The 18,148-nt window shown below is 42.4% G+C and overlaps 1 protein-coding gene across 2 annotated transcripts in view; it reads right to left on the minus strand.

The window, feature by feature from the left end:
• Nucleotides 1-1,758: 1,758 nt before the first annotated feature.
• Nucleotides 1,759-18,148, minus strand: part of HAO2 (hydroxyacid oxidase 2) — a 34,634-nt gene continuing 18,244 nt past the window's right edge. Inside the window, exons 2-7 of one of the 2 annotated variants that reach the window (XM_081940676.1) lie at nucleotides 12,217-12,368; nucleotides 9,184-9,467; nucleotides 7,301-7,516; nucleotides 6,275-6,433; nucleotides 4,421-4,490; nucleotides 1,759-2,279 (exon numbers count right to left, since the gene is read on the minus strand). In XM_081940676.1, coding sequence (XP_081796802.1) covers nucleotides 2,224-2,279; nucleotides 4,421-4,490; nucleotides 6,275-6,433; nucleotides 7,301-7,516; nucleotides 9,184-9,467; nucleotides 12,217-12,368 — 937 coding nt within the window. In that variant the 3' untranslated portion in view covers nucleotides 1,759-2,223. The remainder of the gene's footprint in view (nucleotides 2,280-4,420; nucleotides 4,491-6,274; nucleotides 6,434-7,300; nucleotides 7,517-9,183; nucleotides 9,468-12,216; nucleotides 12,369-18,148) is intronic. The other variant, XM_081940675.1, reaches the window with a different exon arrangement.

Here is an 18,148-nt window from a genome sequence, read left to right on the forward strand (position 1 = left end):
CGCCGGGCACTTGAGATCGACATTTGCCGCACAGCGTGCTTACAACGATCAGAGGCACTGTTTGTCTCCTTTCTAGACCAATCTTTGGGCCAAAAGGTGTCGGTGGCTACCATAGGCCGGCAGGTACATAAGTGTATCACAACCACCTATGAAGCATGCCAGGAATCAGTGCCGGAGGGAGTTATTGCCCACTCTACTAGGAGTGTGGCCACCACCATGGCATGGGCTACTCAGGCGTCTTTGGACGAAATATGTAGGGCTGCAGCATGGGCATCCCCTTCACCATTCATTAGAAATTATAAATTAGACAAGTTCGCATCAGCAGATGCCGCTTTTGGGCGCAGGGTTTAAAGGCTGTAGGTTGTCAAGTTTTCAGTGCAGAACAGTCTACAGCCCATCCTTGAATTAGCCAGGCTTGGGTATGTCCCATTCATGGATGCTATCTCCACCCTTATTGAGAAAGGGCATTGGTACTTACCTGATACACCTCTTTTAATAAGGCGGAGATAGCATCCGGCCCACCCGTATAGGAGGATTGTTCCTTCTGGTTATTGTGATTAATTTATTGTTCTGATAGATGGTTGGGAGAGTTTGGACATTTTTGTTCTGGTTAGTGTATGGAGTTGCGTACCAGTAAATTATGGTTGGATAACACGTTGAGTCTGTGAATTTTTTACTTCGCCGGAAAGCTGGGTGGGGACACTCACAAGGCGGGTTATATAGGCAATTAATTAATTAATAATCAGATTCAGTCCAATCAGAGCACGGACCGTGTTAACCCATTCGTGGATGCTATCTCCACCTTATTAGAAGAGGTGTATCAAGTAAGTACCAACACCTTTTATTAGATTAGATTAGCGAAAGGGCAACTACTTAGTTTCTATTCATGGACCCAGAAACCAAGCATATTATTGAAGAACAACGAACAGACGAAGCCTAGATACATTCTCTATCATTACAAATGGATTCGTACAAATCCACTAAAAAATGAGTTTTACTCTCTGGTAATTGTATGAAGCCATTACTGGGCTTTTACCATCACACAGGTCTGGCTTCCTATTGCCATATTGATGTCACTGTAGTTAAACCGAGAGCTTCTTCCCTAATCAGCAAATGTCTTTACAGTCATGGGGGCGGGGAGTGGTAGTTTTCCTTTCTAATTGGAAGATGAATAGAGATTGGCTAATGCATCTGTTGATCAGGAATGGCGAGTTCTGATTAATGGAGTGGCAGTTCAGACTTGCAAAGACAGGTTCTAGTAAGGCAGGGGTGTCCAAACTTGGCAACTTTAAGACTTGTGGACTTCAACTCCCAGAATTCCCCAGCCAGCTGGGAATTCTGGGAGTTGAAGTCCACAAGTCTTAAAGTTGCCAAGTTTGGACACCCCTGTAGTAAGGAAAAAGAAATCTAATGAAAAGAATATTTAATCTAGCAAGTTGGTTGTTTCCCTTTGTTGAGTGTATTCAAACAGATGCTGGATAGAAACCTGCCAGGGATGTTTTAATTAAGATTTCATCACTGAACTGTACTTGGACTCCATGTCCTAATATTGCCCTTCCAAGTAAGTGATGCCATGGTTTTGTTTTATTGTATTATTTAAAGTAAAACACATAAATCATTGGATACAGAGGTGGGTTCCTACTGATTCGCACTGGTTCAGTGGAACCCGTAGTGGAAATGGCGACTGGGTCTTTGAACCAGTAGGGATGGCAAGCTCGCCACACCCTCAAACTGGTTCCCCAGTCACCGCGACATCTTTTTTTTGACTTTTTAAAATGTTCTGTGCATGCGCAGATCTATTTATAGACTACTACACATGTGGAGCGTGTGTCAGGCGTGTGCGCGAGCAAAACCACACGTGCACTGAACCGGCAGTAATGCCAGCAGAAACCCACTCCTGATTGGATAGAATGACATTTCGCACACTTAATCCAAGGAGGAGAATGTGGTATAATTGAAAGTTTTTAAGGAATGCTTCCTAGCTGGGTATCATGAAGACAGGCATGCAAAAGAATGGGGCTCCCAATTATCTACAGTTAAGTATAGGCCAGCTATAAATCCCATTCATTTCAGGGGACTGCAAAGATCTCATCAGACAAACTTTTTGACATGTGGCAGGTGGTTGAGGTCTCCCCCTTGTTTTTAATCATCCAGAGTTTTTTTCTTTTCTTTTCTTCAGCTACCCTACTGCTTCTGGTCTGGTGAGTGTTGCAGAAGAGTTCTTTACAATTTGGAATACTGAACAAGATGCCGGCCAATTTCTGAGACATTTTTACAGCCTAAGTGAAAAGAAAATATGCAAATGGTTAAGGGAACCTAGTACACCCAGAAAACAATTAAGGCTCATCAAGAAAAAAAAATTAAAACAGATTCAAGTTTCTTGTTATGAGCTGATGAATAGAAGTACATTTAAACATGGAAATCTAATCTTGCATTCCTCTCCCTTTCCCTTACTTTCAAATAGAGGTAGTCCTTGATTTACAATATTTCTCTTGGTGGCCATTCAAAGTTACTGAAAAAAGTGGTTTATCACCGCTTTTCACACTAGTGACCATCCCTTTGGTCACATGATCAAAATTGATTGCTTGGCAACTGACTAATATTTCTGACAGCTATAGCATCCTGGAGGCATGTGATCTCTTTTGTGACCTTCTGACAAGCAAAGTCAATGTGGAAGACAAATTCATTTAACAACCATGTTACTAACTTAACAATTGCAGTGAAGCACTTAACAACTGTGGCAAAAAAAGTTGTAAAATGGGCAAAATTCACTTAATAAATATCTCGCTTAGCAACAGGAACTTTGAGCTCAAATGGAGTTGTAAGTCGAGGAATACCTATACAATTTCTTTTTAGTTGAAAAACACTTTCCTCTGCTAATTCACCTTATGAATTTTGAAATGGAATATATCAACATTATATAGAACTTCGTTCCCTCTCTATAATAACTACGGGATTTTGAATTGTTAATAATGTACAAATAATTTTATTTTAGTTGTCTTCTGTTCACCAATTCCTTCAATCAATGAATTGTCCCTAATTGCATTTGCCAAAACCTCCATCAATAATGCAAATAAAGCTGGAGGTAAAGGGCAATCGTGTCTGATTTCCCGGCTTAAGGTTATTGTCTCTGTAACACCATCATTGATAACTATTCTCGCTTTATTCTCTGATATAGTTGGTTTATTACTTTTCTAAAAAAATTTACAAGTTGGAATTCTATATTCAATTTTCTATATTTCACATTCAAAGAAATGAGTGGTATAATGAAATCTGGAGTATGGCAACAAATAATAAATTAACAACAGAAATTAAATTTAAGAAATAAATGATTAAAGTAAACCATTATAATGAAATATGGGGGGATTTTATAAAAACAGCGTTGGTGGAAGGCAAAAGGAATAAGCCTAGTCGAGAATATATGTTGTTTTGGAGGGGATAAGGGCACAATTGGAGTATATTGTATATCTGTTAGTTGTTATAGAAGAAATATAAGGGGAAAAATGGCCTTGGGGGTGCACTGCAATATTTGTATTTTTTTCCCTTTTTTGTATTTAGATTTATATGTATTATGTTTGTATTATTTGTATCCAAAATTTAAAAATATTTGAAAAAAATTATATAGAACTGAGCTGCACAGGTTGCCAGTGGATTTCCAGGTGCAATTTAAGATGCTGGTAACTACTTATAAAGCCCTTCAAGGCATTATTTGAAGGCCTGCCTGATCAGTAAGATTGAAAAACGTTGGTGCCCTTCAAGTCCCTTCAATCAAAAAGTGCAACTTAGCAACTTAGAACTGAGGAGAAATTTCCTGACAGTTAGAACAATTAATCAGTGGAACAGCTTGCCTCCAGAAGTTGTAAAAGCCCCAACACTGGAAGTCTTTAAGAAGATGTTGGATAGCTATTTGTCTGAAACGGTATAGGGTTTCCTGCCTAGGCAGGGGGTTGGACTAGAAGACCTCCAAGGTCCCTTCCAACTCTACTATTGTATTGTATTGTATTGTATTGTATTGTATTGTATTGTATTGTATTGTATTGTATTGTATTGTATTGCTGTTTATTGAAACCCAGGAAAGCTGCCTTCTCAGTCATGAAACTGTCCCCTGGTACAAGACACCTCCCCTCTGCCAGAGATCCAGCTTCCACCCTGACAATGTTCCAGAAATTTAAAAACAAAGCTGTTTTCCCAGGCCTTGCAACAAGTGTTTGTGCAGCCTTGTCAGTGTTTATATTATATGTGGGATACAACTGAAAAGCTACTTCAGATTCTACCTTGTTTATCTGTTTTTATTCTGTGAGCCTCTCAGAGTAGTTTTAGAGTCAGGTGGCCTTCCAAATCTGATCGACACATAGAGACATACCAATCAAAGAAATGAAAAATAAAATAAAATACAACAGTAAATTAAAGACGTATTTACCGGTGAGAGCCATTGACAGACAAAATTCATCTTTTAAAATCTTCAAAAGTTCTTGAAGTCCTTCTTTACCCTGTTTCAAAAACAAATAGCATTGTAAATGATGTGGCTGACATAGCTTGAAGATGTAGAGAATCCTGCAGGTTTCAAATAAAAGGCTCTCGGTAACAGCATTTTCTATGATGTTGGCTGTATATTTATTTTTCTTTGGTTTCTAATCAGAATTGTCAGCGTTTAAAGCTATGTAAAACCTGTTGACCCTATCTGAGCAAGATGCTAGTGCCTTGACTGGGGGAAAAGGGATGTAGGCTAACTGTATTCAATTTCCAGTTATCAAAAAATATTACTTGTCTCTTACCCATTCCCCAGAGTATTTGGAAATCTTCACTGTCTCTAACAGCATTACTGAGAGACCAAATAAATTGACACAGTAAGGAAATTTGAATTAGTTATTAGATATGTATGAATCTGCCTCAACCAATTCATTTGCCATCCAGGTTTCTTGATACTATTTTGGGTTGCAACTTTTTTTCATGGATTAAAATAAATCCTTAAAATCTGTCCCTGGTCTCATTTACATATTTAACCCCCATTCAGACTTTTCATATGCTAGTTCCACCAAAGTACGTAGTATAATTGTTAGTGGAGTAAATTTTAGAATCTTGCAAATTTGATCTAAGGATCATGGATTTATGTTCCTACTAATTATTATTTATGTTACTGCAGTATTTTATTTGCAACTTAGCTAATAACCAGAAAGAAACTGAAACCAGTGTAGAATACAGGGATCAATTCTGGGTTAGGAGAATACAACTGTTCGGTGGGTCTAAAAAAAAAGATAAAATTTTATTTATTGGATACCAGAAAATGGGGACACTGGGAGGGGGAGAGCCAAAAATGTCAAGATGGCAATTCTAATTATACAATCAAGATCCTCCCCCTTTTAAATGTGTTGTGTAACACATGTAAAATGGGCCAAGGCTTTGATTGCATGATCATGGCTACCAACTTGACTTTTTTGACCCTCTGGCAGATGCCTTGCAAGGAGAGTCTAATTCTCTCCAGAATGATTTGATTACAGCTTTCATTTTAGTGCAGTTCTAGCGACCTTATAACAAACCATCGCTTTCTTCTTTAACTTCCATGCCTCCAGCTATCATAAAATTCAGTAAAGCGTATTGTGGCTATAATTAGGTTTATCTTTATAGGAAAGGGTATAATGATCTATAAAAAAGGCAGAGATGTGCTCAAGCACATGAGAGACCAAGATTAAATGCTAGCAGATTTTTTTTTATGCCTGACCAAGAGCTTGTTTGTAAAAACACAGCTTTTGCTTTCTGAATACCAGCTTTTCCTATGGTCAACAATCAATTTGATTTAAAACTCCCTTTCTACATAGAGCTTTTTCTCCACTATCCTTACTTGAATTATAACTTGTCAAGCCTGCTGCATCAGAGTCCTGAAGTAAATCTAAAAATATGTCTACGTGAATGTGAATGCGAGCAGACGTAATGAAGCTTACTGAATAAATCAAGTTTGTACATTAAGCTTGATCGTTAGACAGGCATGCAGTATGAAACCAAATGGGAAGCATCATCTAGTGCAGGGGTGTCCAAACTTGGGAACTTTAAGACTTGTGGACTTCAACTCCCAGAATTCCCCAGCCAGGGCATGCTGGCTGGGGAATTCTGGGAGTTGAAGTCCACAAGTCTTAAAGTTCCCAAGTTTGGACACCCCTGATCTAGTGAGTGCAAATCTAAAGAAAATGGGGCAGCTGACTTCGGTTATTTAAATAAAGAGACAGCTATTTATCTTCAACTTTTTATCATAGCCACTCGTATGCAGGGGGTTGTTCACCTTATAGGCCAAACCCCACATTGTGGGTCTGCCGATGAAGACACATTTTGCTCCAAGTGCCAATGCTTTCAACACATCATTCCCTGTCCGTACTCCACCATCCAAGTAAACTTCGATTTTGCCTTGCACTGCAGTAGTAACTTCAACCAGAGCAGCAATCTGCAAACATGATCAATCAAATTAAAGTATTACAATTGCATGGGATGGGGTGGGGGAGTGTGAGTTCTTAACTAAAACAAAAGACTCTTTTTCAGTTAGTTCCCAGTAATACAGGTTGCAGTGCTGAAAAAAATCCCAAATGACTGAATACAAGAATATCTGAAGGACATAAACCTTCAGTATAACCTGGTTGTCTATTCAAATTATTGCCCAATAACCACTTGTATATCTCAACAATCCCCGATATCCATTTGATTGGGAGGAAGAAATGGATATTCAGGGGGGCTGTACTTAAGCTCAGGAATTCCTTTCCAAGAGAGACCCCAAATAAACTAATATCCTATTAACAAGTTTTGCAAAAGCAGATTAAAACTTTTTGCAAGAAGACTTCCTTTTTATTTTTATCAAAAGCTGCTATAATGATGTCTATGATGCAGAATAACAATTTTATTGCTGCTTTGCCATATGTTATACTCAGGGGTGGGTTCCTGCAGCCGCTACAGCCGGTTTGTTCGTGGTACTAAAAAAAATGCTTCTGCACATGTGCAAAGCCAAAAACAAGATGGTGGCACCGGTTTGGGGGCGTGGCAGGCCTAGGTCACTACCAGTTCCAGCAACCCAGGCTACCAAGTTACTACCGGTTCGGCCGAACTGGTCTGAACCGGTAGGAACCCATCTCTGGTTATACTGTGATGTTTATTCTGCGATGTTTGGGAACCTAGCAACTGGATGGATGAAGCTCATATTTTAAATGGGGTTATAGTTTTCTAACTTTAACTTTACTCAGGAAGGATCCTTACAATGAAAATGCAACATTGTTTGCTATAGCCAGGTTGCAAATAGGATAAATAATGGCTCATGACTTGCAGTAGGAAGGACTCCATCTAGCTGTCTTCCTCCGTGGTTGGATACGATAATCCCTTGAACCCCATGTTTCACAGCTAGCTCAGCATCTTCCTTTGTCAAAATCCCCTTGATGATGATTGGCAGCTGGGTCAGACTTTGTAGCCAGGTGATGTCATTCCAATTGATAGATGGGTCTATGGATCCAGGGGGCAGACCATATTCAGTCTGGTCTTCATCCTGAAAGAGAGAGGAAGATGGAAATTTCATTGCCATTGTATGCCTATGTCTATGTCTGTTTTAGTAAATGCTAGCTTACACAGGGGTGGGCTGCTATGGGTTTGCCCAGGTTCAGGAGAACCTGTAGCTAACGTTATGGCTGGTTTGGAGAACCTCCAAATCCCACCCCTGGCTGGCCCCAGGTATCAGACTCTAAAGCTGACAAATTTCATAAACATCCTCCAAAATTTTCTGGTGCTTAATGTTTCAATTTCTAGTATATAAGTAGCCTTTTGACAGCATTTTGCCATTCCTCATTTTGTTGTAAGGAAGCCTTGTAAGCATTGTGACAATGAGTGTTAAAATACCCTCTAGAATAGGAACATCCGCACCCCAGATTAGCCTCAGGATGCTCAAGAACATGTCGTTTTAGTAGCTAACCCAAAGAAAACCACAGAAAATGGGAGAAAATAGCAGTGTGAGCTTCCTTCCCAGGAGAGACAGAGATAGAGATCCAGGAAAAGGAAGGGGGGAGGTTCGGGGGTGGGAGGGGGAGTAGAACTCTTTAGCATCAGAGCGTGTTAATTACTGTATAAGAAATACTAATAATCAGATGGTCACTTCAAAACATCCTTTCTTAGCGAGCCCCTAGAAAGCAAGAGGAACGTATGTGCCTACTTTCAAGTTTGTAGGCTTTACGGTTCTGGAGATTTCGTGATGACTGAGTGGCACTTGGCTTTTATATATATAGATTATTATTGTATATGTAATGGTCTTTGTCATTTTCTGTGTGAATAATCAAGAATTAAGAATAATTACAAAGAACTATATTGTCACAATGGCTCAGCTGTTGTGGTGTAGTGTTTACACAATATGGTATGAATAAGTCCGGATAGATGTTTTCTTTTTTAGCCAATAAGGCCTTTTTGATGGTATTTCTGGTCTAAAAAGACAAAGTAATGGTTGCGAAATGTTGGGTTTCAGAATTTCCACAGGAAAAATAAAAATGAAATGTTGTTCACAAAACCACATGTACTCATATCAGTAGTAAATATTAGACAACAACTGTTACTTGAATGTCAAATATTAAGTGCTAATAATGAAATATCTTTATTAGAATATTTGCTTAAGAACAATACAATACAATGGATAATTTCCTTCCAGGATTGGAAGGAAATTATCTATTCCTGCCATATAAAGGAATCCATTATTACAGCTTCCTCAACTGATGGCCGTTCAACCATCTGCACAGCTGTCAGACAAAATTGATCAATAATTAATATTGGTATTTTTAAAATAAATTTCAGAGAGTGAGATAATTTAGTCAGCTGTTAACATTATAGGTTATTGGTAATTCAGAAGATAATGCCTCAGAAACAAATTCTGTACAGGTGAACTTGCTATGTTTAAACAACACATGACGTTTCCCTTCCGGAAGCTTACGTACAGCTGTTTAGGGTGAGGTTTTCACGGTCACATCATTAATTCAGAGGATTCAGTCTTAGAAACAGTTAATGCCTCAGTAGTGGAAGCTGCGTAGGTAGGCAATTCTAAACCCTAGTTTGCAGACTGCACATTTTGGAAACTCAGCCAGGATTCCAAAACGTACAAGCATGTTTGGATTCTAAGATTCACCATCCTTTCCTTCACATGCTTTTTTAAATTGATGGATGTTAGGAGTTACCAACCTCAAAAGCTCCTTTAAAGTTCTTCACTTGGATGGATTTCAAGAACTGGTAATTGTTGCGAATGTCATTCCGCCTCCTGCCAGTATAGGGCACGTCAACTGTGAGCACCAGGGCCTGGAATCCCAATGCATTAACCCGTCGTACCAGCTGCTCTGAGAACGTCCTCTTCCGATGGAGGTAGAGTTGGAACCACCGTAAACCAGTAGGTGCAGCAGCAACAATTTCTTCCACAGAGAAAGTGGAATAAGTGCTGGCTATGTAGCAGGTATTCATAGCTTCTGCCGCTTTAGAAAATATGGAGGGAAGGGGGAAAGAGTCAAAACTGACTTCTATAATTAAGTCTCAGCCTAATCATCTACTGCTTCCCATGCAGCCAATAAGTCCCAATTTAAGACTTTGGTGTGGGGACGAGTCAATTGGTGGCACTGTAATTGAAGCTCTGTCCATTTTGTATGTAGATCAACATTGTGTGACAGGTACAAAGGGCCAGGACTAAAATTGCCTATAGATGCTGCTGTTCTGAGAGGGATAGCTCCAGCTTCTCTGGAGAGTCCCATTCTCACTGCAGTTTCTGGTTATTCTAGAGATTTTGCATCAGAAGAAAACCGAATGCTTGGCATACACATTGCTTTGAGAGATTTCCAAAATCTTTGGAATAGTTTATTAAACAGTAAGGCTCTTCTTAATCTGCTGCTGCTTCCATCATCCACCTAATATTAGCAATATGACCTTATATTCCATTGTTCCTTCTGAAGTCTACCTGTTCATTTGCAATTTGTCTTCCATGTACTCTCTTCTGAAGGATTTTCAACAGCATCTACCTGGCATGTGGTGGATTTATTGTTAGAGCTATTATTCCATAGTTATAGCATTCCTTTAAATCTCCCATTTTAGGAAGTGCAACAATTTTAGACCTTATTTCTCCATGGAGCCCTGCTGCTCCCCCCTCCCAAATTTGTTCATCGGGGGTTGACTTGTTCTATATTGCTTCCATCCTAGACCCTTTAAGAACTTTATATAGATTTCATTCACTCTTGAGGTTTTTGAACAGGTTTATAGTTCATCTGACTTGCTCCTCAAGCTCATCCCCAGATTCTTTTCTTGACTATGGTCTCACTTGAGTTGCTCTTCTTATACATGTTTTTCCTTCCTTCCTTCCTGTTTGTTTCTTATATCACTGAGATGGGAAGCTTCCCATGATTCTTTTAATTTTCTTAAATAGATCCTTCCTGCTTCCTATACTGTTATCCTTTCAACCTATTTATATTCTGAGTTCAGGTATACCAGTTTATCACTTCTTGGAAATTTGTATTAATCTCTTTAGTTTCCCCCAAACCAGTGGCTCTTGCTAGTTCTTTTTTCCCCTAGCTTTTTTTCTATAACTTTATTTGAAAACAGTTTGTCCTTTATGGAGATTCTCAGTCATCCCAGTCATGGCTGTCCCAAAGGTACTTTTTCAAAGGGTAACTGGACTTTCTGGTTTTGGTTTGAAGATGTTTCGCTTCTCATCCAAGAAGCTACTTCAGAGCTGAATTATATTATATTAAGATAATTATATTAAGATAATTATAATAATTATCTTATTATATGCTTTCCAGCTTTCTTTTTTTAATGATCATTTTAATTTCTCCCCACAATTCTTCAGGTACTCTGTCCACAAGCTTTAAGTCTTTGAAACTGTTTTTAGCTTCATATTCTTCAGAAATATATTCAAGGTTGTATCTCTTTAGTTTAATCCTCTTTACAGTAAGTCTCTTTCAGTCTGATACATTTTTATGATTAATAGCCGATAGCCTGATTCACAATCAGCCCTTGGCAATATTTGCAAGTCAGCAGAAAACTTTTCCATTTGCTGCTACATCAGATGTAATATCTTTTGTTATGGCATTGCCCACTTCAAGATATCTTGCTACATAGCTGTCATTTGAAAGTAAAGTATTAACAATGGGCAGAGCATTTTCTACATAGAAGTCTATCAGTCATTATCCTACATTGTTCCAAGTCTTAGTCCATATTTTCCGAATTCCGAGTGCCTTAAAAGTCCAGCCCCATTTCCCTGACAGTAAGCAGCAGTGCAGTTAATACTGGCATGGAGCCAAATGAAATGCCTTGGCTGGACTTTTGACCAGGCAGTCACAGGCAATCTGTTGGAGGAAGAAAGCAGTGCATGGATGGAGAGAGGGAGGGATTGAAGGATGGACATAGTTCATGCATATACCCACTCACATATTTACCTGTGTGCATGTATATAAAAGTAGTCAGTCAGAATTCTGTGTTAGAGGAAGGTGCCAGATTGTATCCCCTTTGGGATACTTGCCACAACAATCTTCATGGCACAGGGGGAAAGCAAAGCAAACACCCACCTCCAAAAGTAGATTAAGCAGGAGCAGCCCAAACCTCTAGCTCTTTTTTTGTCCTTCTTTAGCTATCTATTTGGGGGTCAAATTGGTTGCTTAAGGAACCCTTGCCTCCTGGAGTGCCATATATTTTACATGCAGCAATTCAAGCCCTGCATGCGATTCCCTACTAAAAGAAATTGGGTGGACTCACAGTGCAGATACCCTGTGAGAAACAAGTAGTGTGTTCTGTTGTCTCTCTCTCTTTAAATTTACAATGACCATTTAGGTTTAGTAGATGATAGCAATAGCATTTATATACCGCTTCACAGTGCTTTACAGCCCTCTTTAAGTGGTTTACAAAGTCAACCTATTTTCCCCAACAATCTGGGTCCTCATTTTACCCACCTTGGAAGGATGGAAGGCTGAGTCAACCTTGAGCCTGGTGAGATTTGAACTGCCAAACTGCATTCTAACAACTGCACCATTGTGGCTCTTTAGATGATAGCTAGCTAGCTAGATAAATAGCTAGATAGCTAGATAGCTACATAGCTAGCTGGATGGATGGATGGATTTACAATGGCTTGTTTTCTTTTGAACCCACCATAACATAATTCCATATCCCATAGACCAGGAACTATTTCAGCAAAATAATTTTTGGCCTATACTGTTGCTAGGGGAAAATATTTTTGCATACCTTGAGCTGTGCTCTGCTCTCCATCAGGACAGGCCAAACCGTGGAAGCCAGTGGGAGCTATCCCCACTGGGAAGTCAATTTCAGAGCCAAGAATCGTTGTCCTTGGATCTATTGCCGACATATCCCGCAGCACACGTGGCCGCAAATAGATTCTGTGGGATGACGAGAGAGAGCAGAAGCAGCAGGACTGATAGGAGGTAATATTATTGAAGGAAGTCCAGAAAAATGAACGTTTCCTATCTGTCTGCTTATTCATTTATTTTCCTATCCATTATTCAATCTACCATAATAACCTCAAGCAATGTCCTAGATTTTGTCATGTATCCTGAATTCTGCAATGCCTGAGAGCAACCAAATGTGTGCTGCAAAAGTGATATGTGTGTCATTGCTGCCATCTAGTTGTCCAGATGTTTACAATGCAGATCTGATAGCCCTGCAGTGGCACTGATCTTGCTCAGTTTGTAAGGCCTATAAAGAAGATACGAATGACGATGCAGCCCTGTGAAGGAGAGTATTTTTGGTGTCGCTAGTCTTGAACTCTTCGTGACTGCTGTTTTCTTGGGAACATTTTCAGAAGTGACTTGCCAGTGCCTTCTTCCTATGCCTGAAACACAGAGACTTGCTGTTAGATCGGGTAAAGGAAAGGCACACTCAGGCTTAGGCAGCAACAGCTCTTCATTAACAGAAGTCAACTATGTACAATCCAGTGAAAGTTCAGTCTGGCAGCAGCCCTTTTATAGCTGTCAGACCCTTCGACCAAGCAGGTTGAATCTCTGTTCCTGCTGGAACAGAGGATCTTGGTGTAAACCATTGTAACTGATTCTGGCATCTAACACCCCTCCCCTCTTAGATGGGATCAACCGACTTGTGACGCAGGTAGGTGGGCTTTCTGGTGGCTCGCCCAGACATGCGCAGTTCAGTTGGTGGGTGTTCTTCAGTCAGGTTGGACTGACCTGTTAACTCTGCGGCTTCGCCTGGTGGAAGCTCCTGGAACTTTTCCCAGGCTGCAGCTGGAGCTTCTAGAGCCGGTTCACTCGGAGCTCACTGCGGGCCTGCAACACTAACAGTGCCCTGGTACCTTTGGGCTTGAGTTGTCTGTGGAAGGAGTGACTTCATGCTCCATTTGGGTAGGGCTTTGGCTAACTCGTGCAGGAATTACCTCTGGCTGCCTAAGAGTGGAGTTGGAGAGGCAGCCACGGAGTTGGTCAACGTGCCATCTCCAATTCTGACTGTCCTCGAGCTCTATAGGTAAGAGCAAGGTCCGGTGATGCCTATTACCATGGCAGGAATCCACAGAGCTCCCCCAGCATAGTTGTGGGTGTAAACTGAATCCCCTATGCTAAATTTCCTTATTTTGCTTGTCGAATCTGAGGGTGATGCAGCAGAGTAGTTTGGGTGTAGCCGGTCTAAGTGGGACCTTAGCCGGCGACTCATTAGAAGCTCAGAAGGGCTTCTCCCAGTGGTAGCACTTGGCGTGATGTGCTGTATGAGGAGGAATTGATCAACCCATGTTTGCCAATCTCCCGGGTCCATCCTGGATAGGGCCTCTTTTGCAAATCTCACCATTCTCACCATTGGAGGCCGGATGGAATGGAGCAACCAGGGCATGTCTGATTCCCTGCACTGCTAAGTAGGTCTTGAACTGCATGGCCGTAAATTGGAGCCCGCTGTCAGAGACCAAGACATCGGGCAGACATGAGTGGAGAAAAATCTCCATAGTGCCTTGATGACCGATTCTGCCATGATAGAGGTCATCAGGACTACTTCTAGCCATTTCAAGTAGGCGTCCACAACTACCATGAAAGTCTGGCCGTGAACTGGGCCAGTGAAATCTATGTGCACCCTAGATCATGGTGCTTGAGGTCACTCCCACTCCTTAGCGGGTGCCTCTGGGGGAGCTTGTCTGGACTCCTGGCATGGTGCGCAGGTAGCCACCCATTCTTCTATCTCCCTGTCCATGTTAGGCCACCACACGTAACTCCTGGCCAAAGACTTCATTCCAGGATGCCTACGTGCAAAGCCTCTAATACTGCAATGCACAGTTTGGGTGGAACAACGACCCGATCCCCCCACAGTAAACATCCATTTATTACAGACAATTCATCACGTTTGCAGTAAAACACTTTAAATTCAGACCCGACAGGCCCCTTGGGCCACCCCCTCCACACCCAGTTCAAAACTTGTTTGAGTGTAGAGTCTTTTGCAGAGTGGCGGGCAACGTCACAAGACAAGACAGGACCAGTCTCTAGGCAGTCAATGAGGAGGACTGGCATCTCGGGGGTAGGGTCTGCAAGCAGTTCAGGTAGTGGGCATCGACTCAAGGCGTCGGCATGCCCCAATGTAGAGCCAGGTCGATGGACGAGGCAATAACTGTAGGCCGTGAGGAAGATTGTCCATCTGGTCATTCATGGCAACAAGGAAGCAGGAGTAGGCTGGTCCCTAGCCAGCAAGCCCAGTAGTGGTTTGTGGTCCATGATGAGTTCAAAGTCACGGCCATAGAGGTACTTGTGGAACCTTTTAATGCCGGCGACTGCAGCCAGAGCCTCACAGTCCAGTTGGCTGTAGTTCCACTCGGCAACAGACAAGGTTCGCAAGTAATAGGCGATGGGCGCCTCGGTTCCATTGGGAATGTGGTGGCTGAGGACGGTTCTGATGCCAATCGGGGAAGCGTCACATGTTAGAACAAGTGGCAGGGTCTGGCTGTATTGGACCAGTGTCTGCTGACAGCAGTCTCTTCACTGCGGCAAATGCGGCTGCTTCGGCTTTGCCCAGGACCACTTTGCGTTCTTTGCGAGAAGCCGATGTAAAGGGTCAGCAACTGTGGCTTTTTATTTGAGAAAGACACTGTAGGAGTTACGGAGTCCAAGGAATGCCTGCAGCTCGATGTGATTGCGAGGTGTAGGGGCATCCTGGATTGCCTTAATTTTTTTGTCGGTCAGGTGAATCCCAGAGCCATCGATGAGGTACCCTAGGAATTCAACCCTTGGCACGTTAATTTGGCATGTTTCCTTTTTGAGGCGGAGCCCTTTGTCTCTGATTCTGGCCAGAACAGATCTCAGTCTTTTAAATAATTGGGCCTTATTTGCAGCTGATACCAAGATGTCATCAAAATAGGGGATGACTCCTGGAATCCCCTGCAAAAGCCATTGTATGACGCTTTGGAACAGTCCAGGGGCGATACTAACTCCAAATTGCAGGCGGTTGCATTTGTATGCACTCCTGTGCATCACAATGGTTTGGGCCTCCACCATGGCGCCATCTACAGGCAACTGCTGGTATGCCTGCACCATGTCTAATTTTGTGAAAACTTTTCCGGGGCCTAATGAATGTAGTAAATGCTGTACAATGGGTACAGGATAAGCGCTTGTAAATCTTTATTTATTGTGCACTTGTAATCTGCACAGATGCGGACAGACCCATCAGATTTGACAGGTGTCACTATAGGAGGTCTCCCAGGGAGCGTGATCTACCGGCTCTAGGATTCCCTGGCATATTAATTTGTCCACTTCCAAATCAATTTTAGGCGGGAGAGCGAAATGTACTTTCCTGGGTTTTAGCCTGATGGGGGCTACATTGGGGTCCAAGTTAAAGGAGTCCCCTTATACTTACCTAGACCAGTGCCAAAGACATTCTTGAACTCCTTAAGAAGTTCCTCAGTGCTTTAGTCTCGTATGGCATTGATTCCGGTCACTTCTAGGCCCAGGGCTTTGAACCAGTCAAGACCCAGGAGGCTCTGCAGGTCTCCGTTGACTACTGTCATTGGTAGCTGGCTGCAGAAAGTCTTGAATTTGACCTGGCAGGTGCCCTGGCCCATGATGGGAACTCGGTTCATCTGGTAGTCGCGAAGGCGGATGTCAGGAACCCGTAGATGCTACTTCTTGAGGCTAGGAATAGCCTGCTTGAGGGCTGCCCAAGGCATTATGGTCAAGGATGACGCAGTGTCAATCTCCATTTCTTATGGGGAGTCCTCAATGTGACTTTTTTGGCCGCTTTGTGCGGACCTGGCCTATGGAGGTGTGGTAGGTGACTCTGGTGTCGCCTTCTGTTCACCGTGGTGGTGGCTGCCCTGCCCCTTGGTTGGGCCTCTGTTGGCAATTAGGTTGGCTTCTGGGCTTCCAGGTTGTAGAGGAGTGATCACTTCTGCATACCTTGGCGATGTGCCCTTTTCAATCGCAGCGTTAGCAGATTGCATCGCGGAAATGGCAATGTGTTCTGAGATGGTCTCCTCTGCAGCCGGCGCAACACGGGAAACACTGTTTGAATTTTCGTGCCAGCTTGGTGTGGTCACTGCGCATGCAGTAGCTGTCATCTTCGTTCTCCGAGCCTTCAGGCTCTGTAGCCTCGCGATGCACGGCTGCGCTCTTCCACAGGCTTTTAGGATTGTTTTGGCGCTGCAGGGTTTCCGTAGATTTAATGGCAGACTTAGTGGCCCTGGTTTCATCTAGGGCAATTTGGAGCATCAGATTAGATTTCACCAGTAGTCTCCTCTGCAGGCTAATGTCTCAAACACCGCATATGATGCGGTCAAGTATCAGTTCATTGAGATCTCTAAACTCACAGTACGCTGCAGCCTTTCTGAGTGCCGCAACGTATTCATTGATGGATTCACCCTCTTTCTGGTTATGAATGTTAAATTCATGCCTTCTGATGTGTTTAGATGGTCTGGAAGGGTAGTGTGTCCTCAGCGTCTGTTGTAGCACCGACCAAGTGACCGATTGGAGTGGCTTTGGCTCAGACAAGTCTTTTGCTGTCTTGAACACCTCTCGTCCGCAGTAGCTCAGGAACATGTTCTTTTTCTGGCCTTCAGGAAGGCCCATGAGGTCGTTGGCTTCGAGGAAGCAGTCGAACCTCAGCATGTAGGATTCCCAGTGCTCGGTGACTGGGTTGTACAGAGTCGGTGGGGCATGCATTGACATCTTGTGTCCCTGAGCACATTTGAATTTGCCGTTCAAAGATGGCTGTTCGATGCCGCGCCGAGCTCCGGGCTGGATTTACTTGCTGGATTGTTGTGCTCTTTTTGTTTGCCTAGTTGCCTTCCAATCCCATCCTCATTGCCAGTGTTAGATCGGGTAAAGGAAAGGCACACTCAGGCTTAGGCAACCACAGGTATTTATTAACAGAAGTCAACTATGTACAATCCAGCGAAGGTTCAGTCTGACAGCAGCTTTATTGGGAGCTGTCAGACCCTTCAACCAATCAGATTGAATCTCTGTTCCCGCTGGAACAGAGGACCTTGATGTAAACCATTGTAACTGATTCTGGTATCTAACACTTGCCAGAAATCTTCTCGCTGGCTTCCTGCCTAAGGGAAAACTGGAATGGGGTTTTCCCACTCCTAGGTCAGCACTTTAACCACTGCACTGAATGACCTTTGAAGGAGGGATGCCATAGTCTATAGACACAAGTTGCTCTTGCATTTACCCAGCTACATCCTACAGTTAACTCTTTCAGTGACAGACAACAAAAAATAATCTTGCTAAACACTGAGGAAGACACTAAATCAGAGAAGAGAGAAACCAGCCATCTTTCTTACTTGGATATAAAAGTTGCAGGCAGACAGTCCTTTTATTATGTAAACTTAGTTTCCCCATCCTAGTACCCACAGAAATGCAGGAATCATCCTGGCTAAGAAACAGAGATTTGTAAGCATACTATAAATAATCTAAATACATGCCATGCCTCCCCTGGACAAATGCTATGAGACTCCTTCTGTTTTGAAAGGCTGGGTGTTTCTTGAAGTGAAAGTGGGACCAGGAAGTATTTCAGCAACTCTGGGGTATCAAGCTACTCAGGTTTAACCACCCAGGAGTGATTGCTGATTCTTGCAGTAGTGATCTGCTGCTCTCTATTGTAGCAAGCTAGTCTGTGTCACATACTTCTGTGAGAAGGGGCCAGAACACTCATCAAAACTGGGGTGTTATCAGCTGTTAGC

Source organism: Natrix helvetica, assembly GCF_964273705.1.
Source record: "Natrix helvetica genome assembly, chromosome: 2".
Taxonomy (NCBI): domain Eukaryota; kingdom Metazoa; phylum Chordata; class Lepidosauria; order Squamata; family Natricidae; genus Natrix; species Natrix helvetica.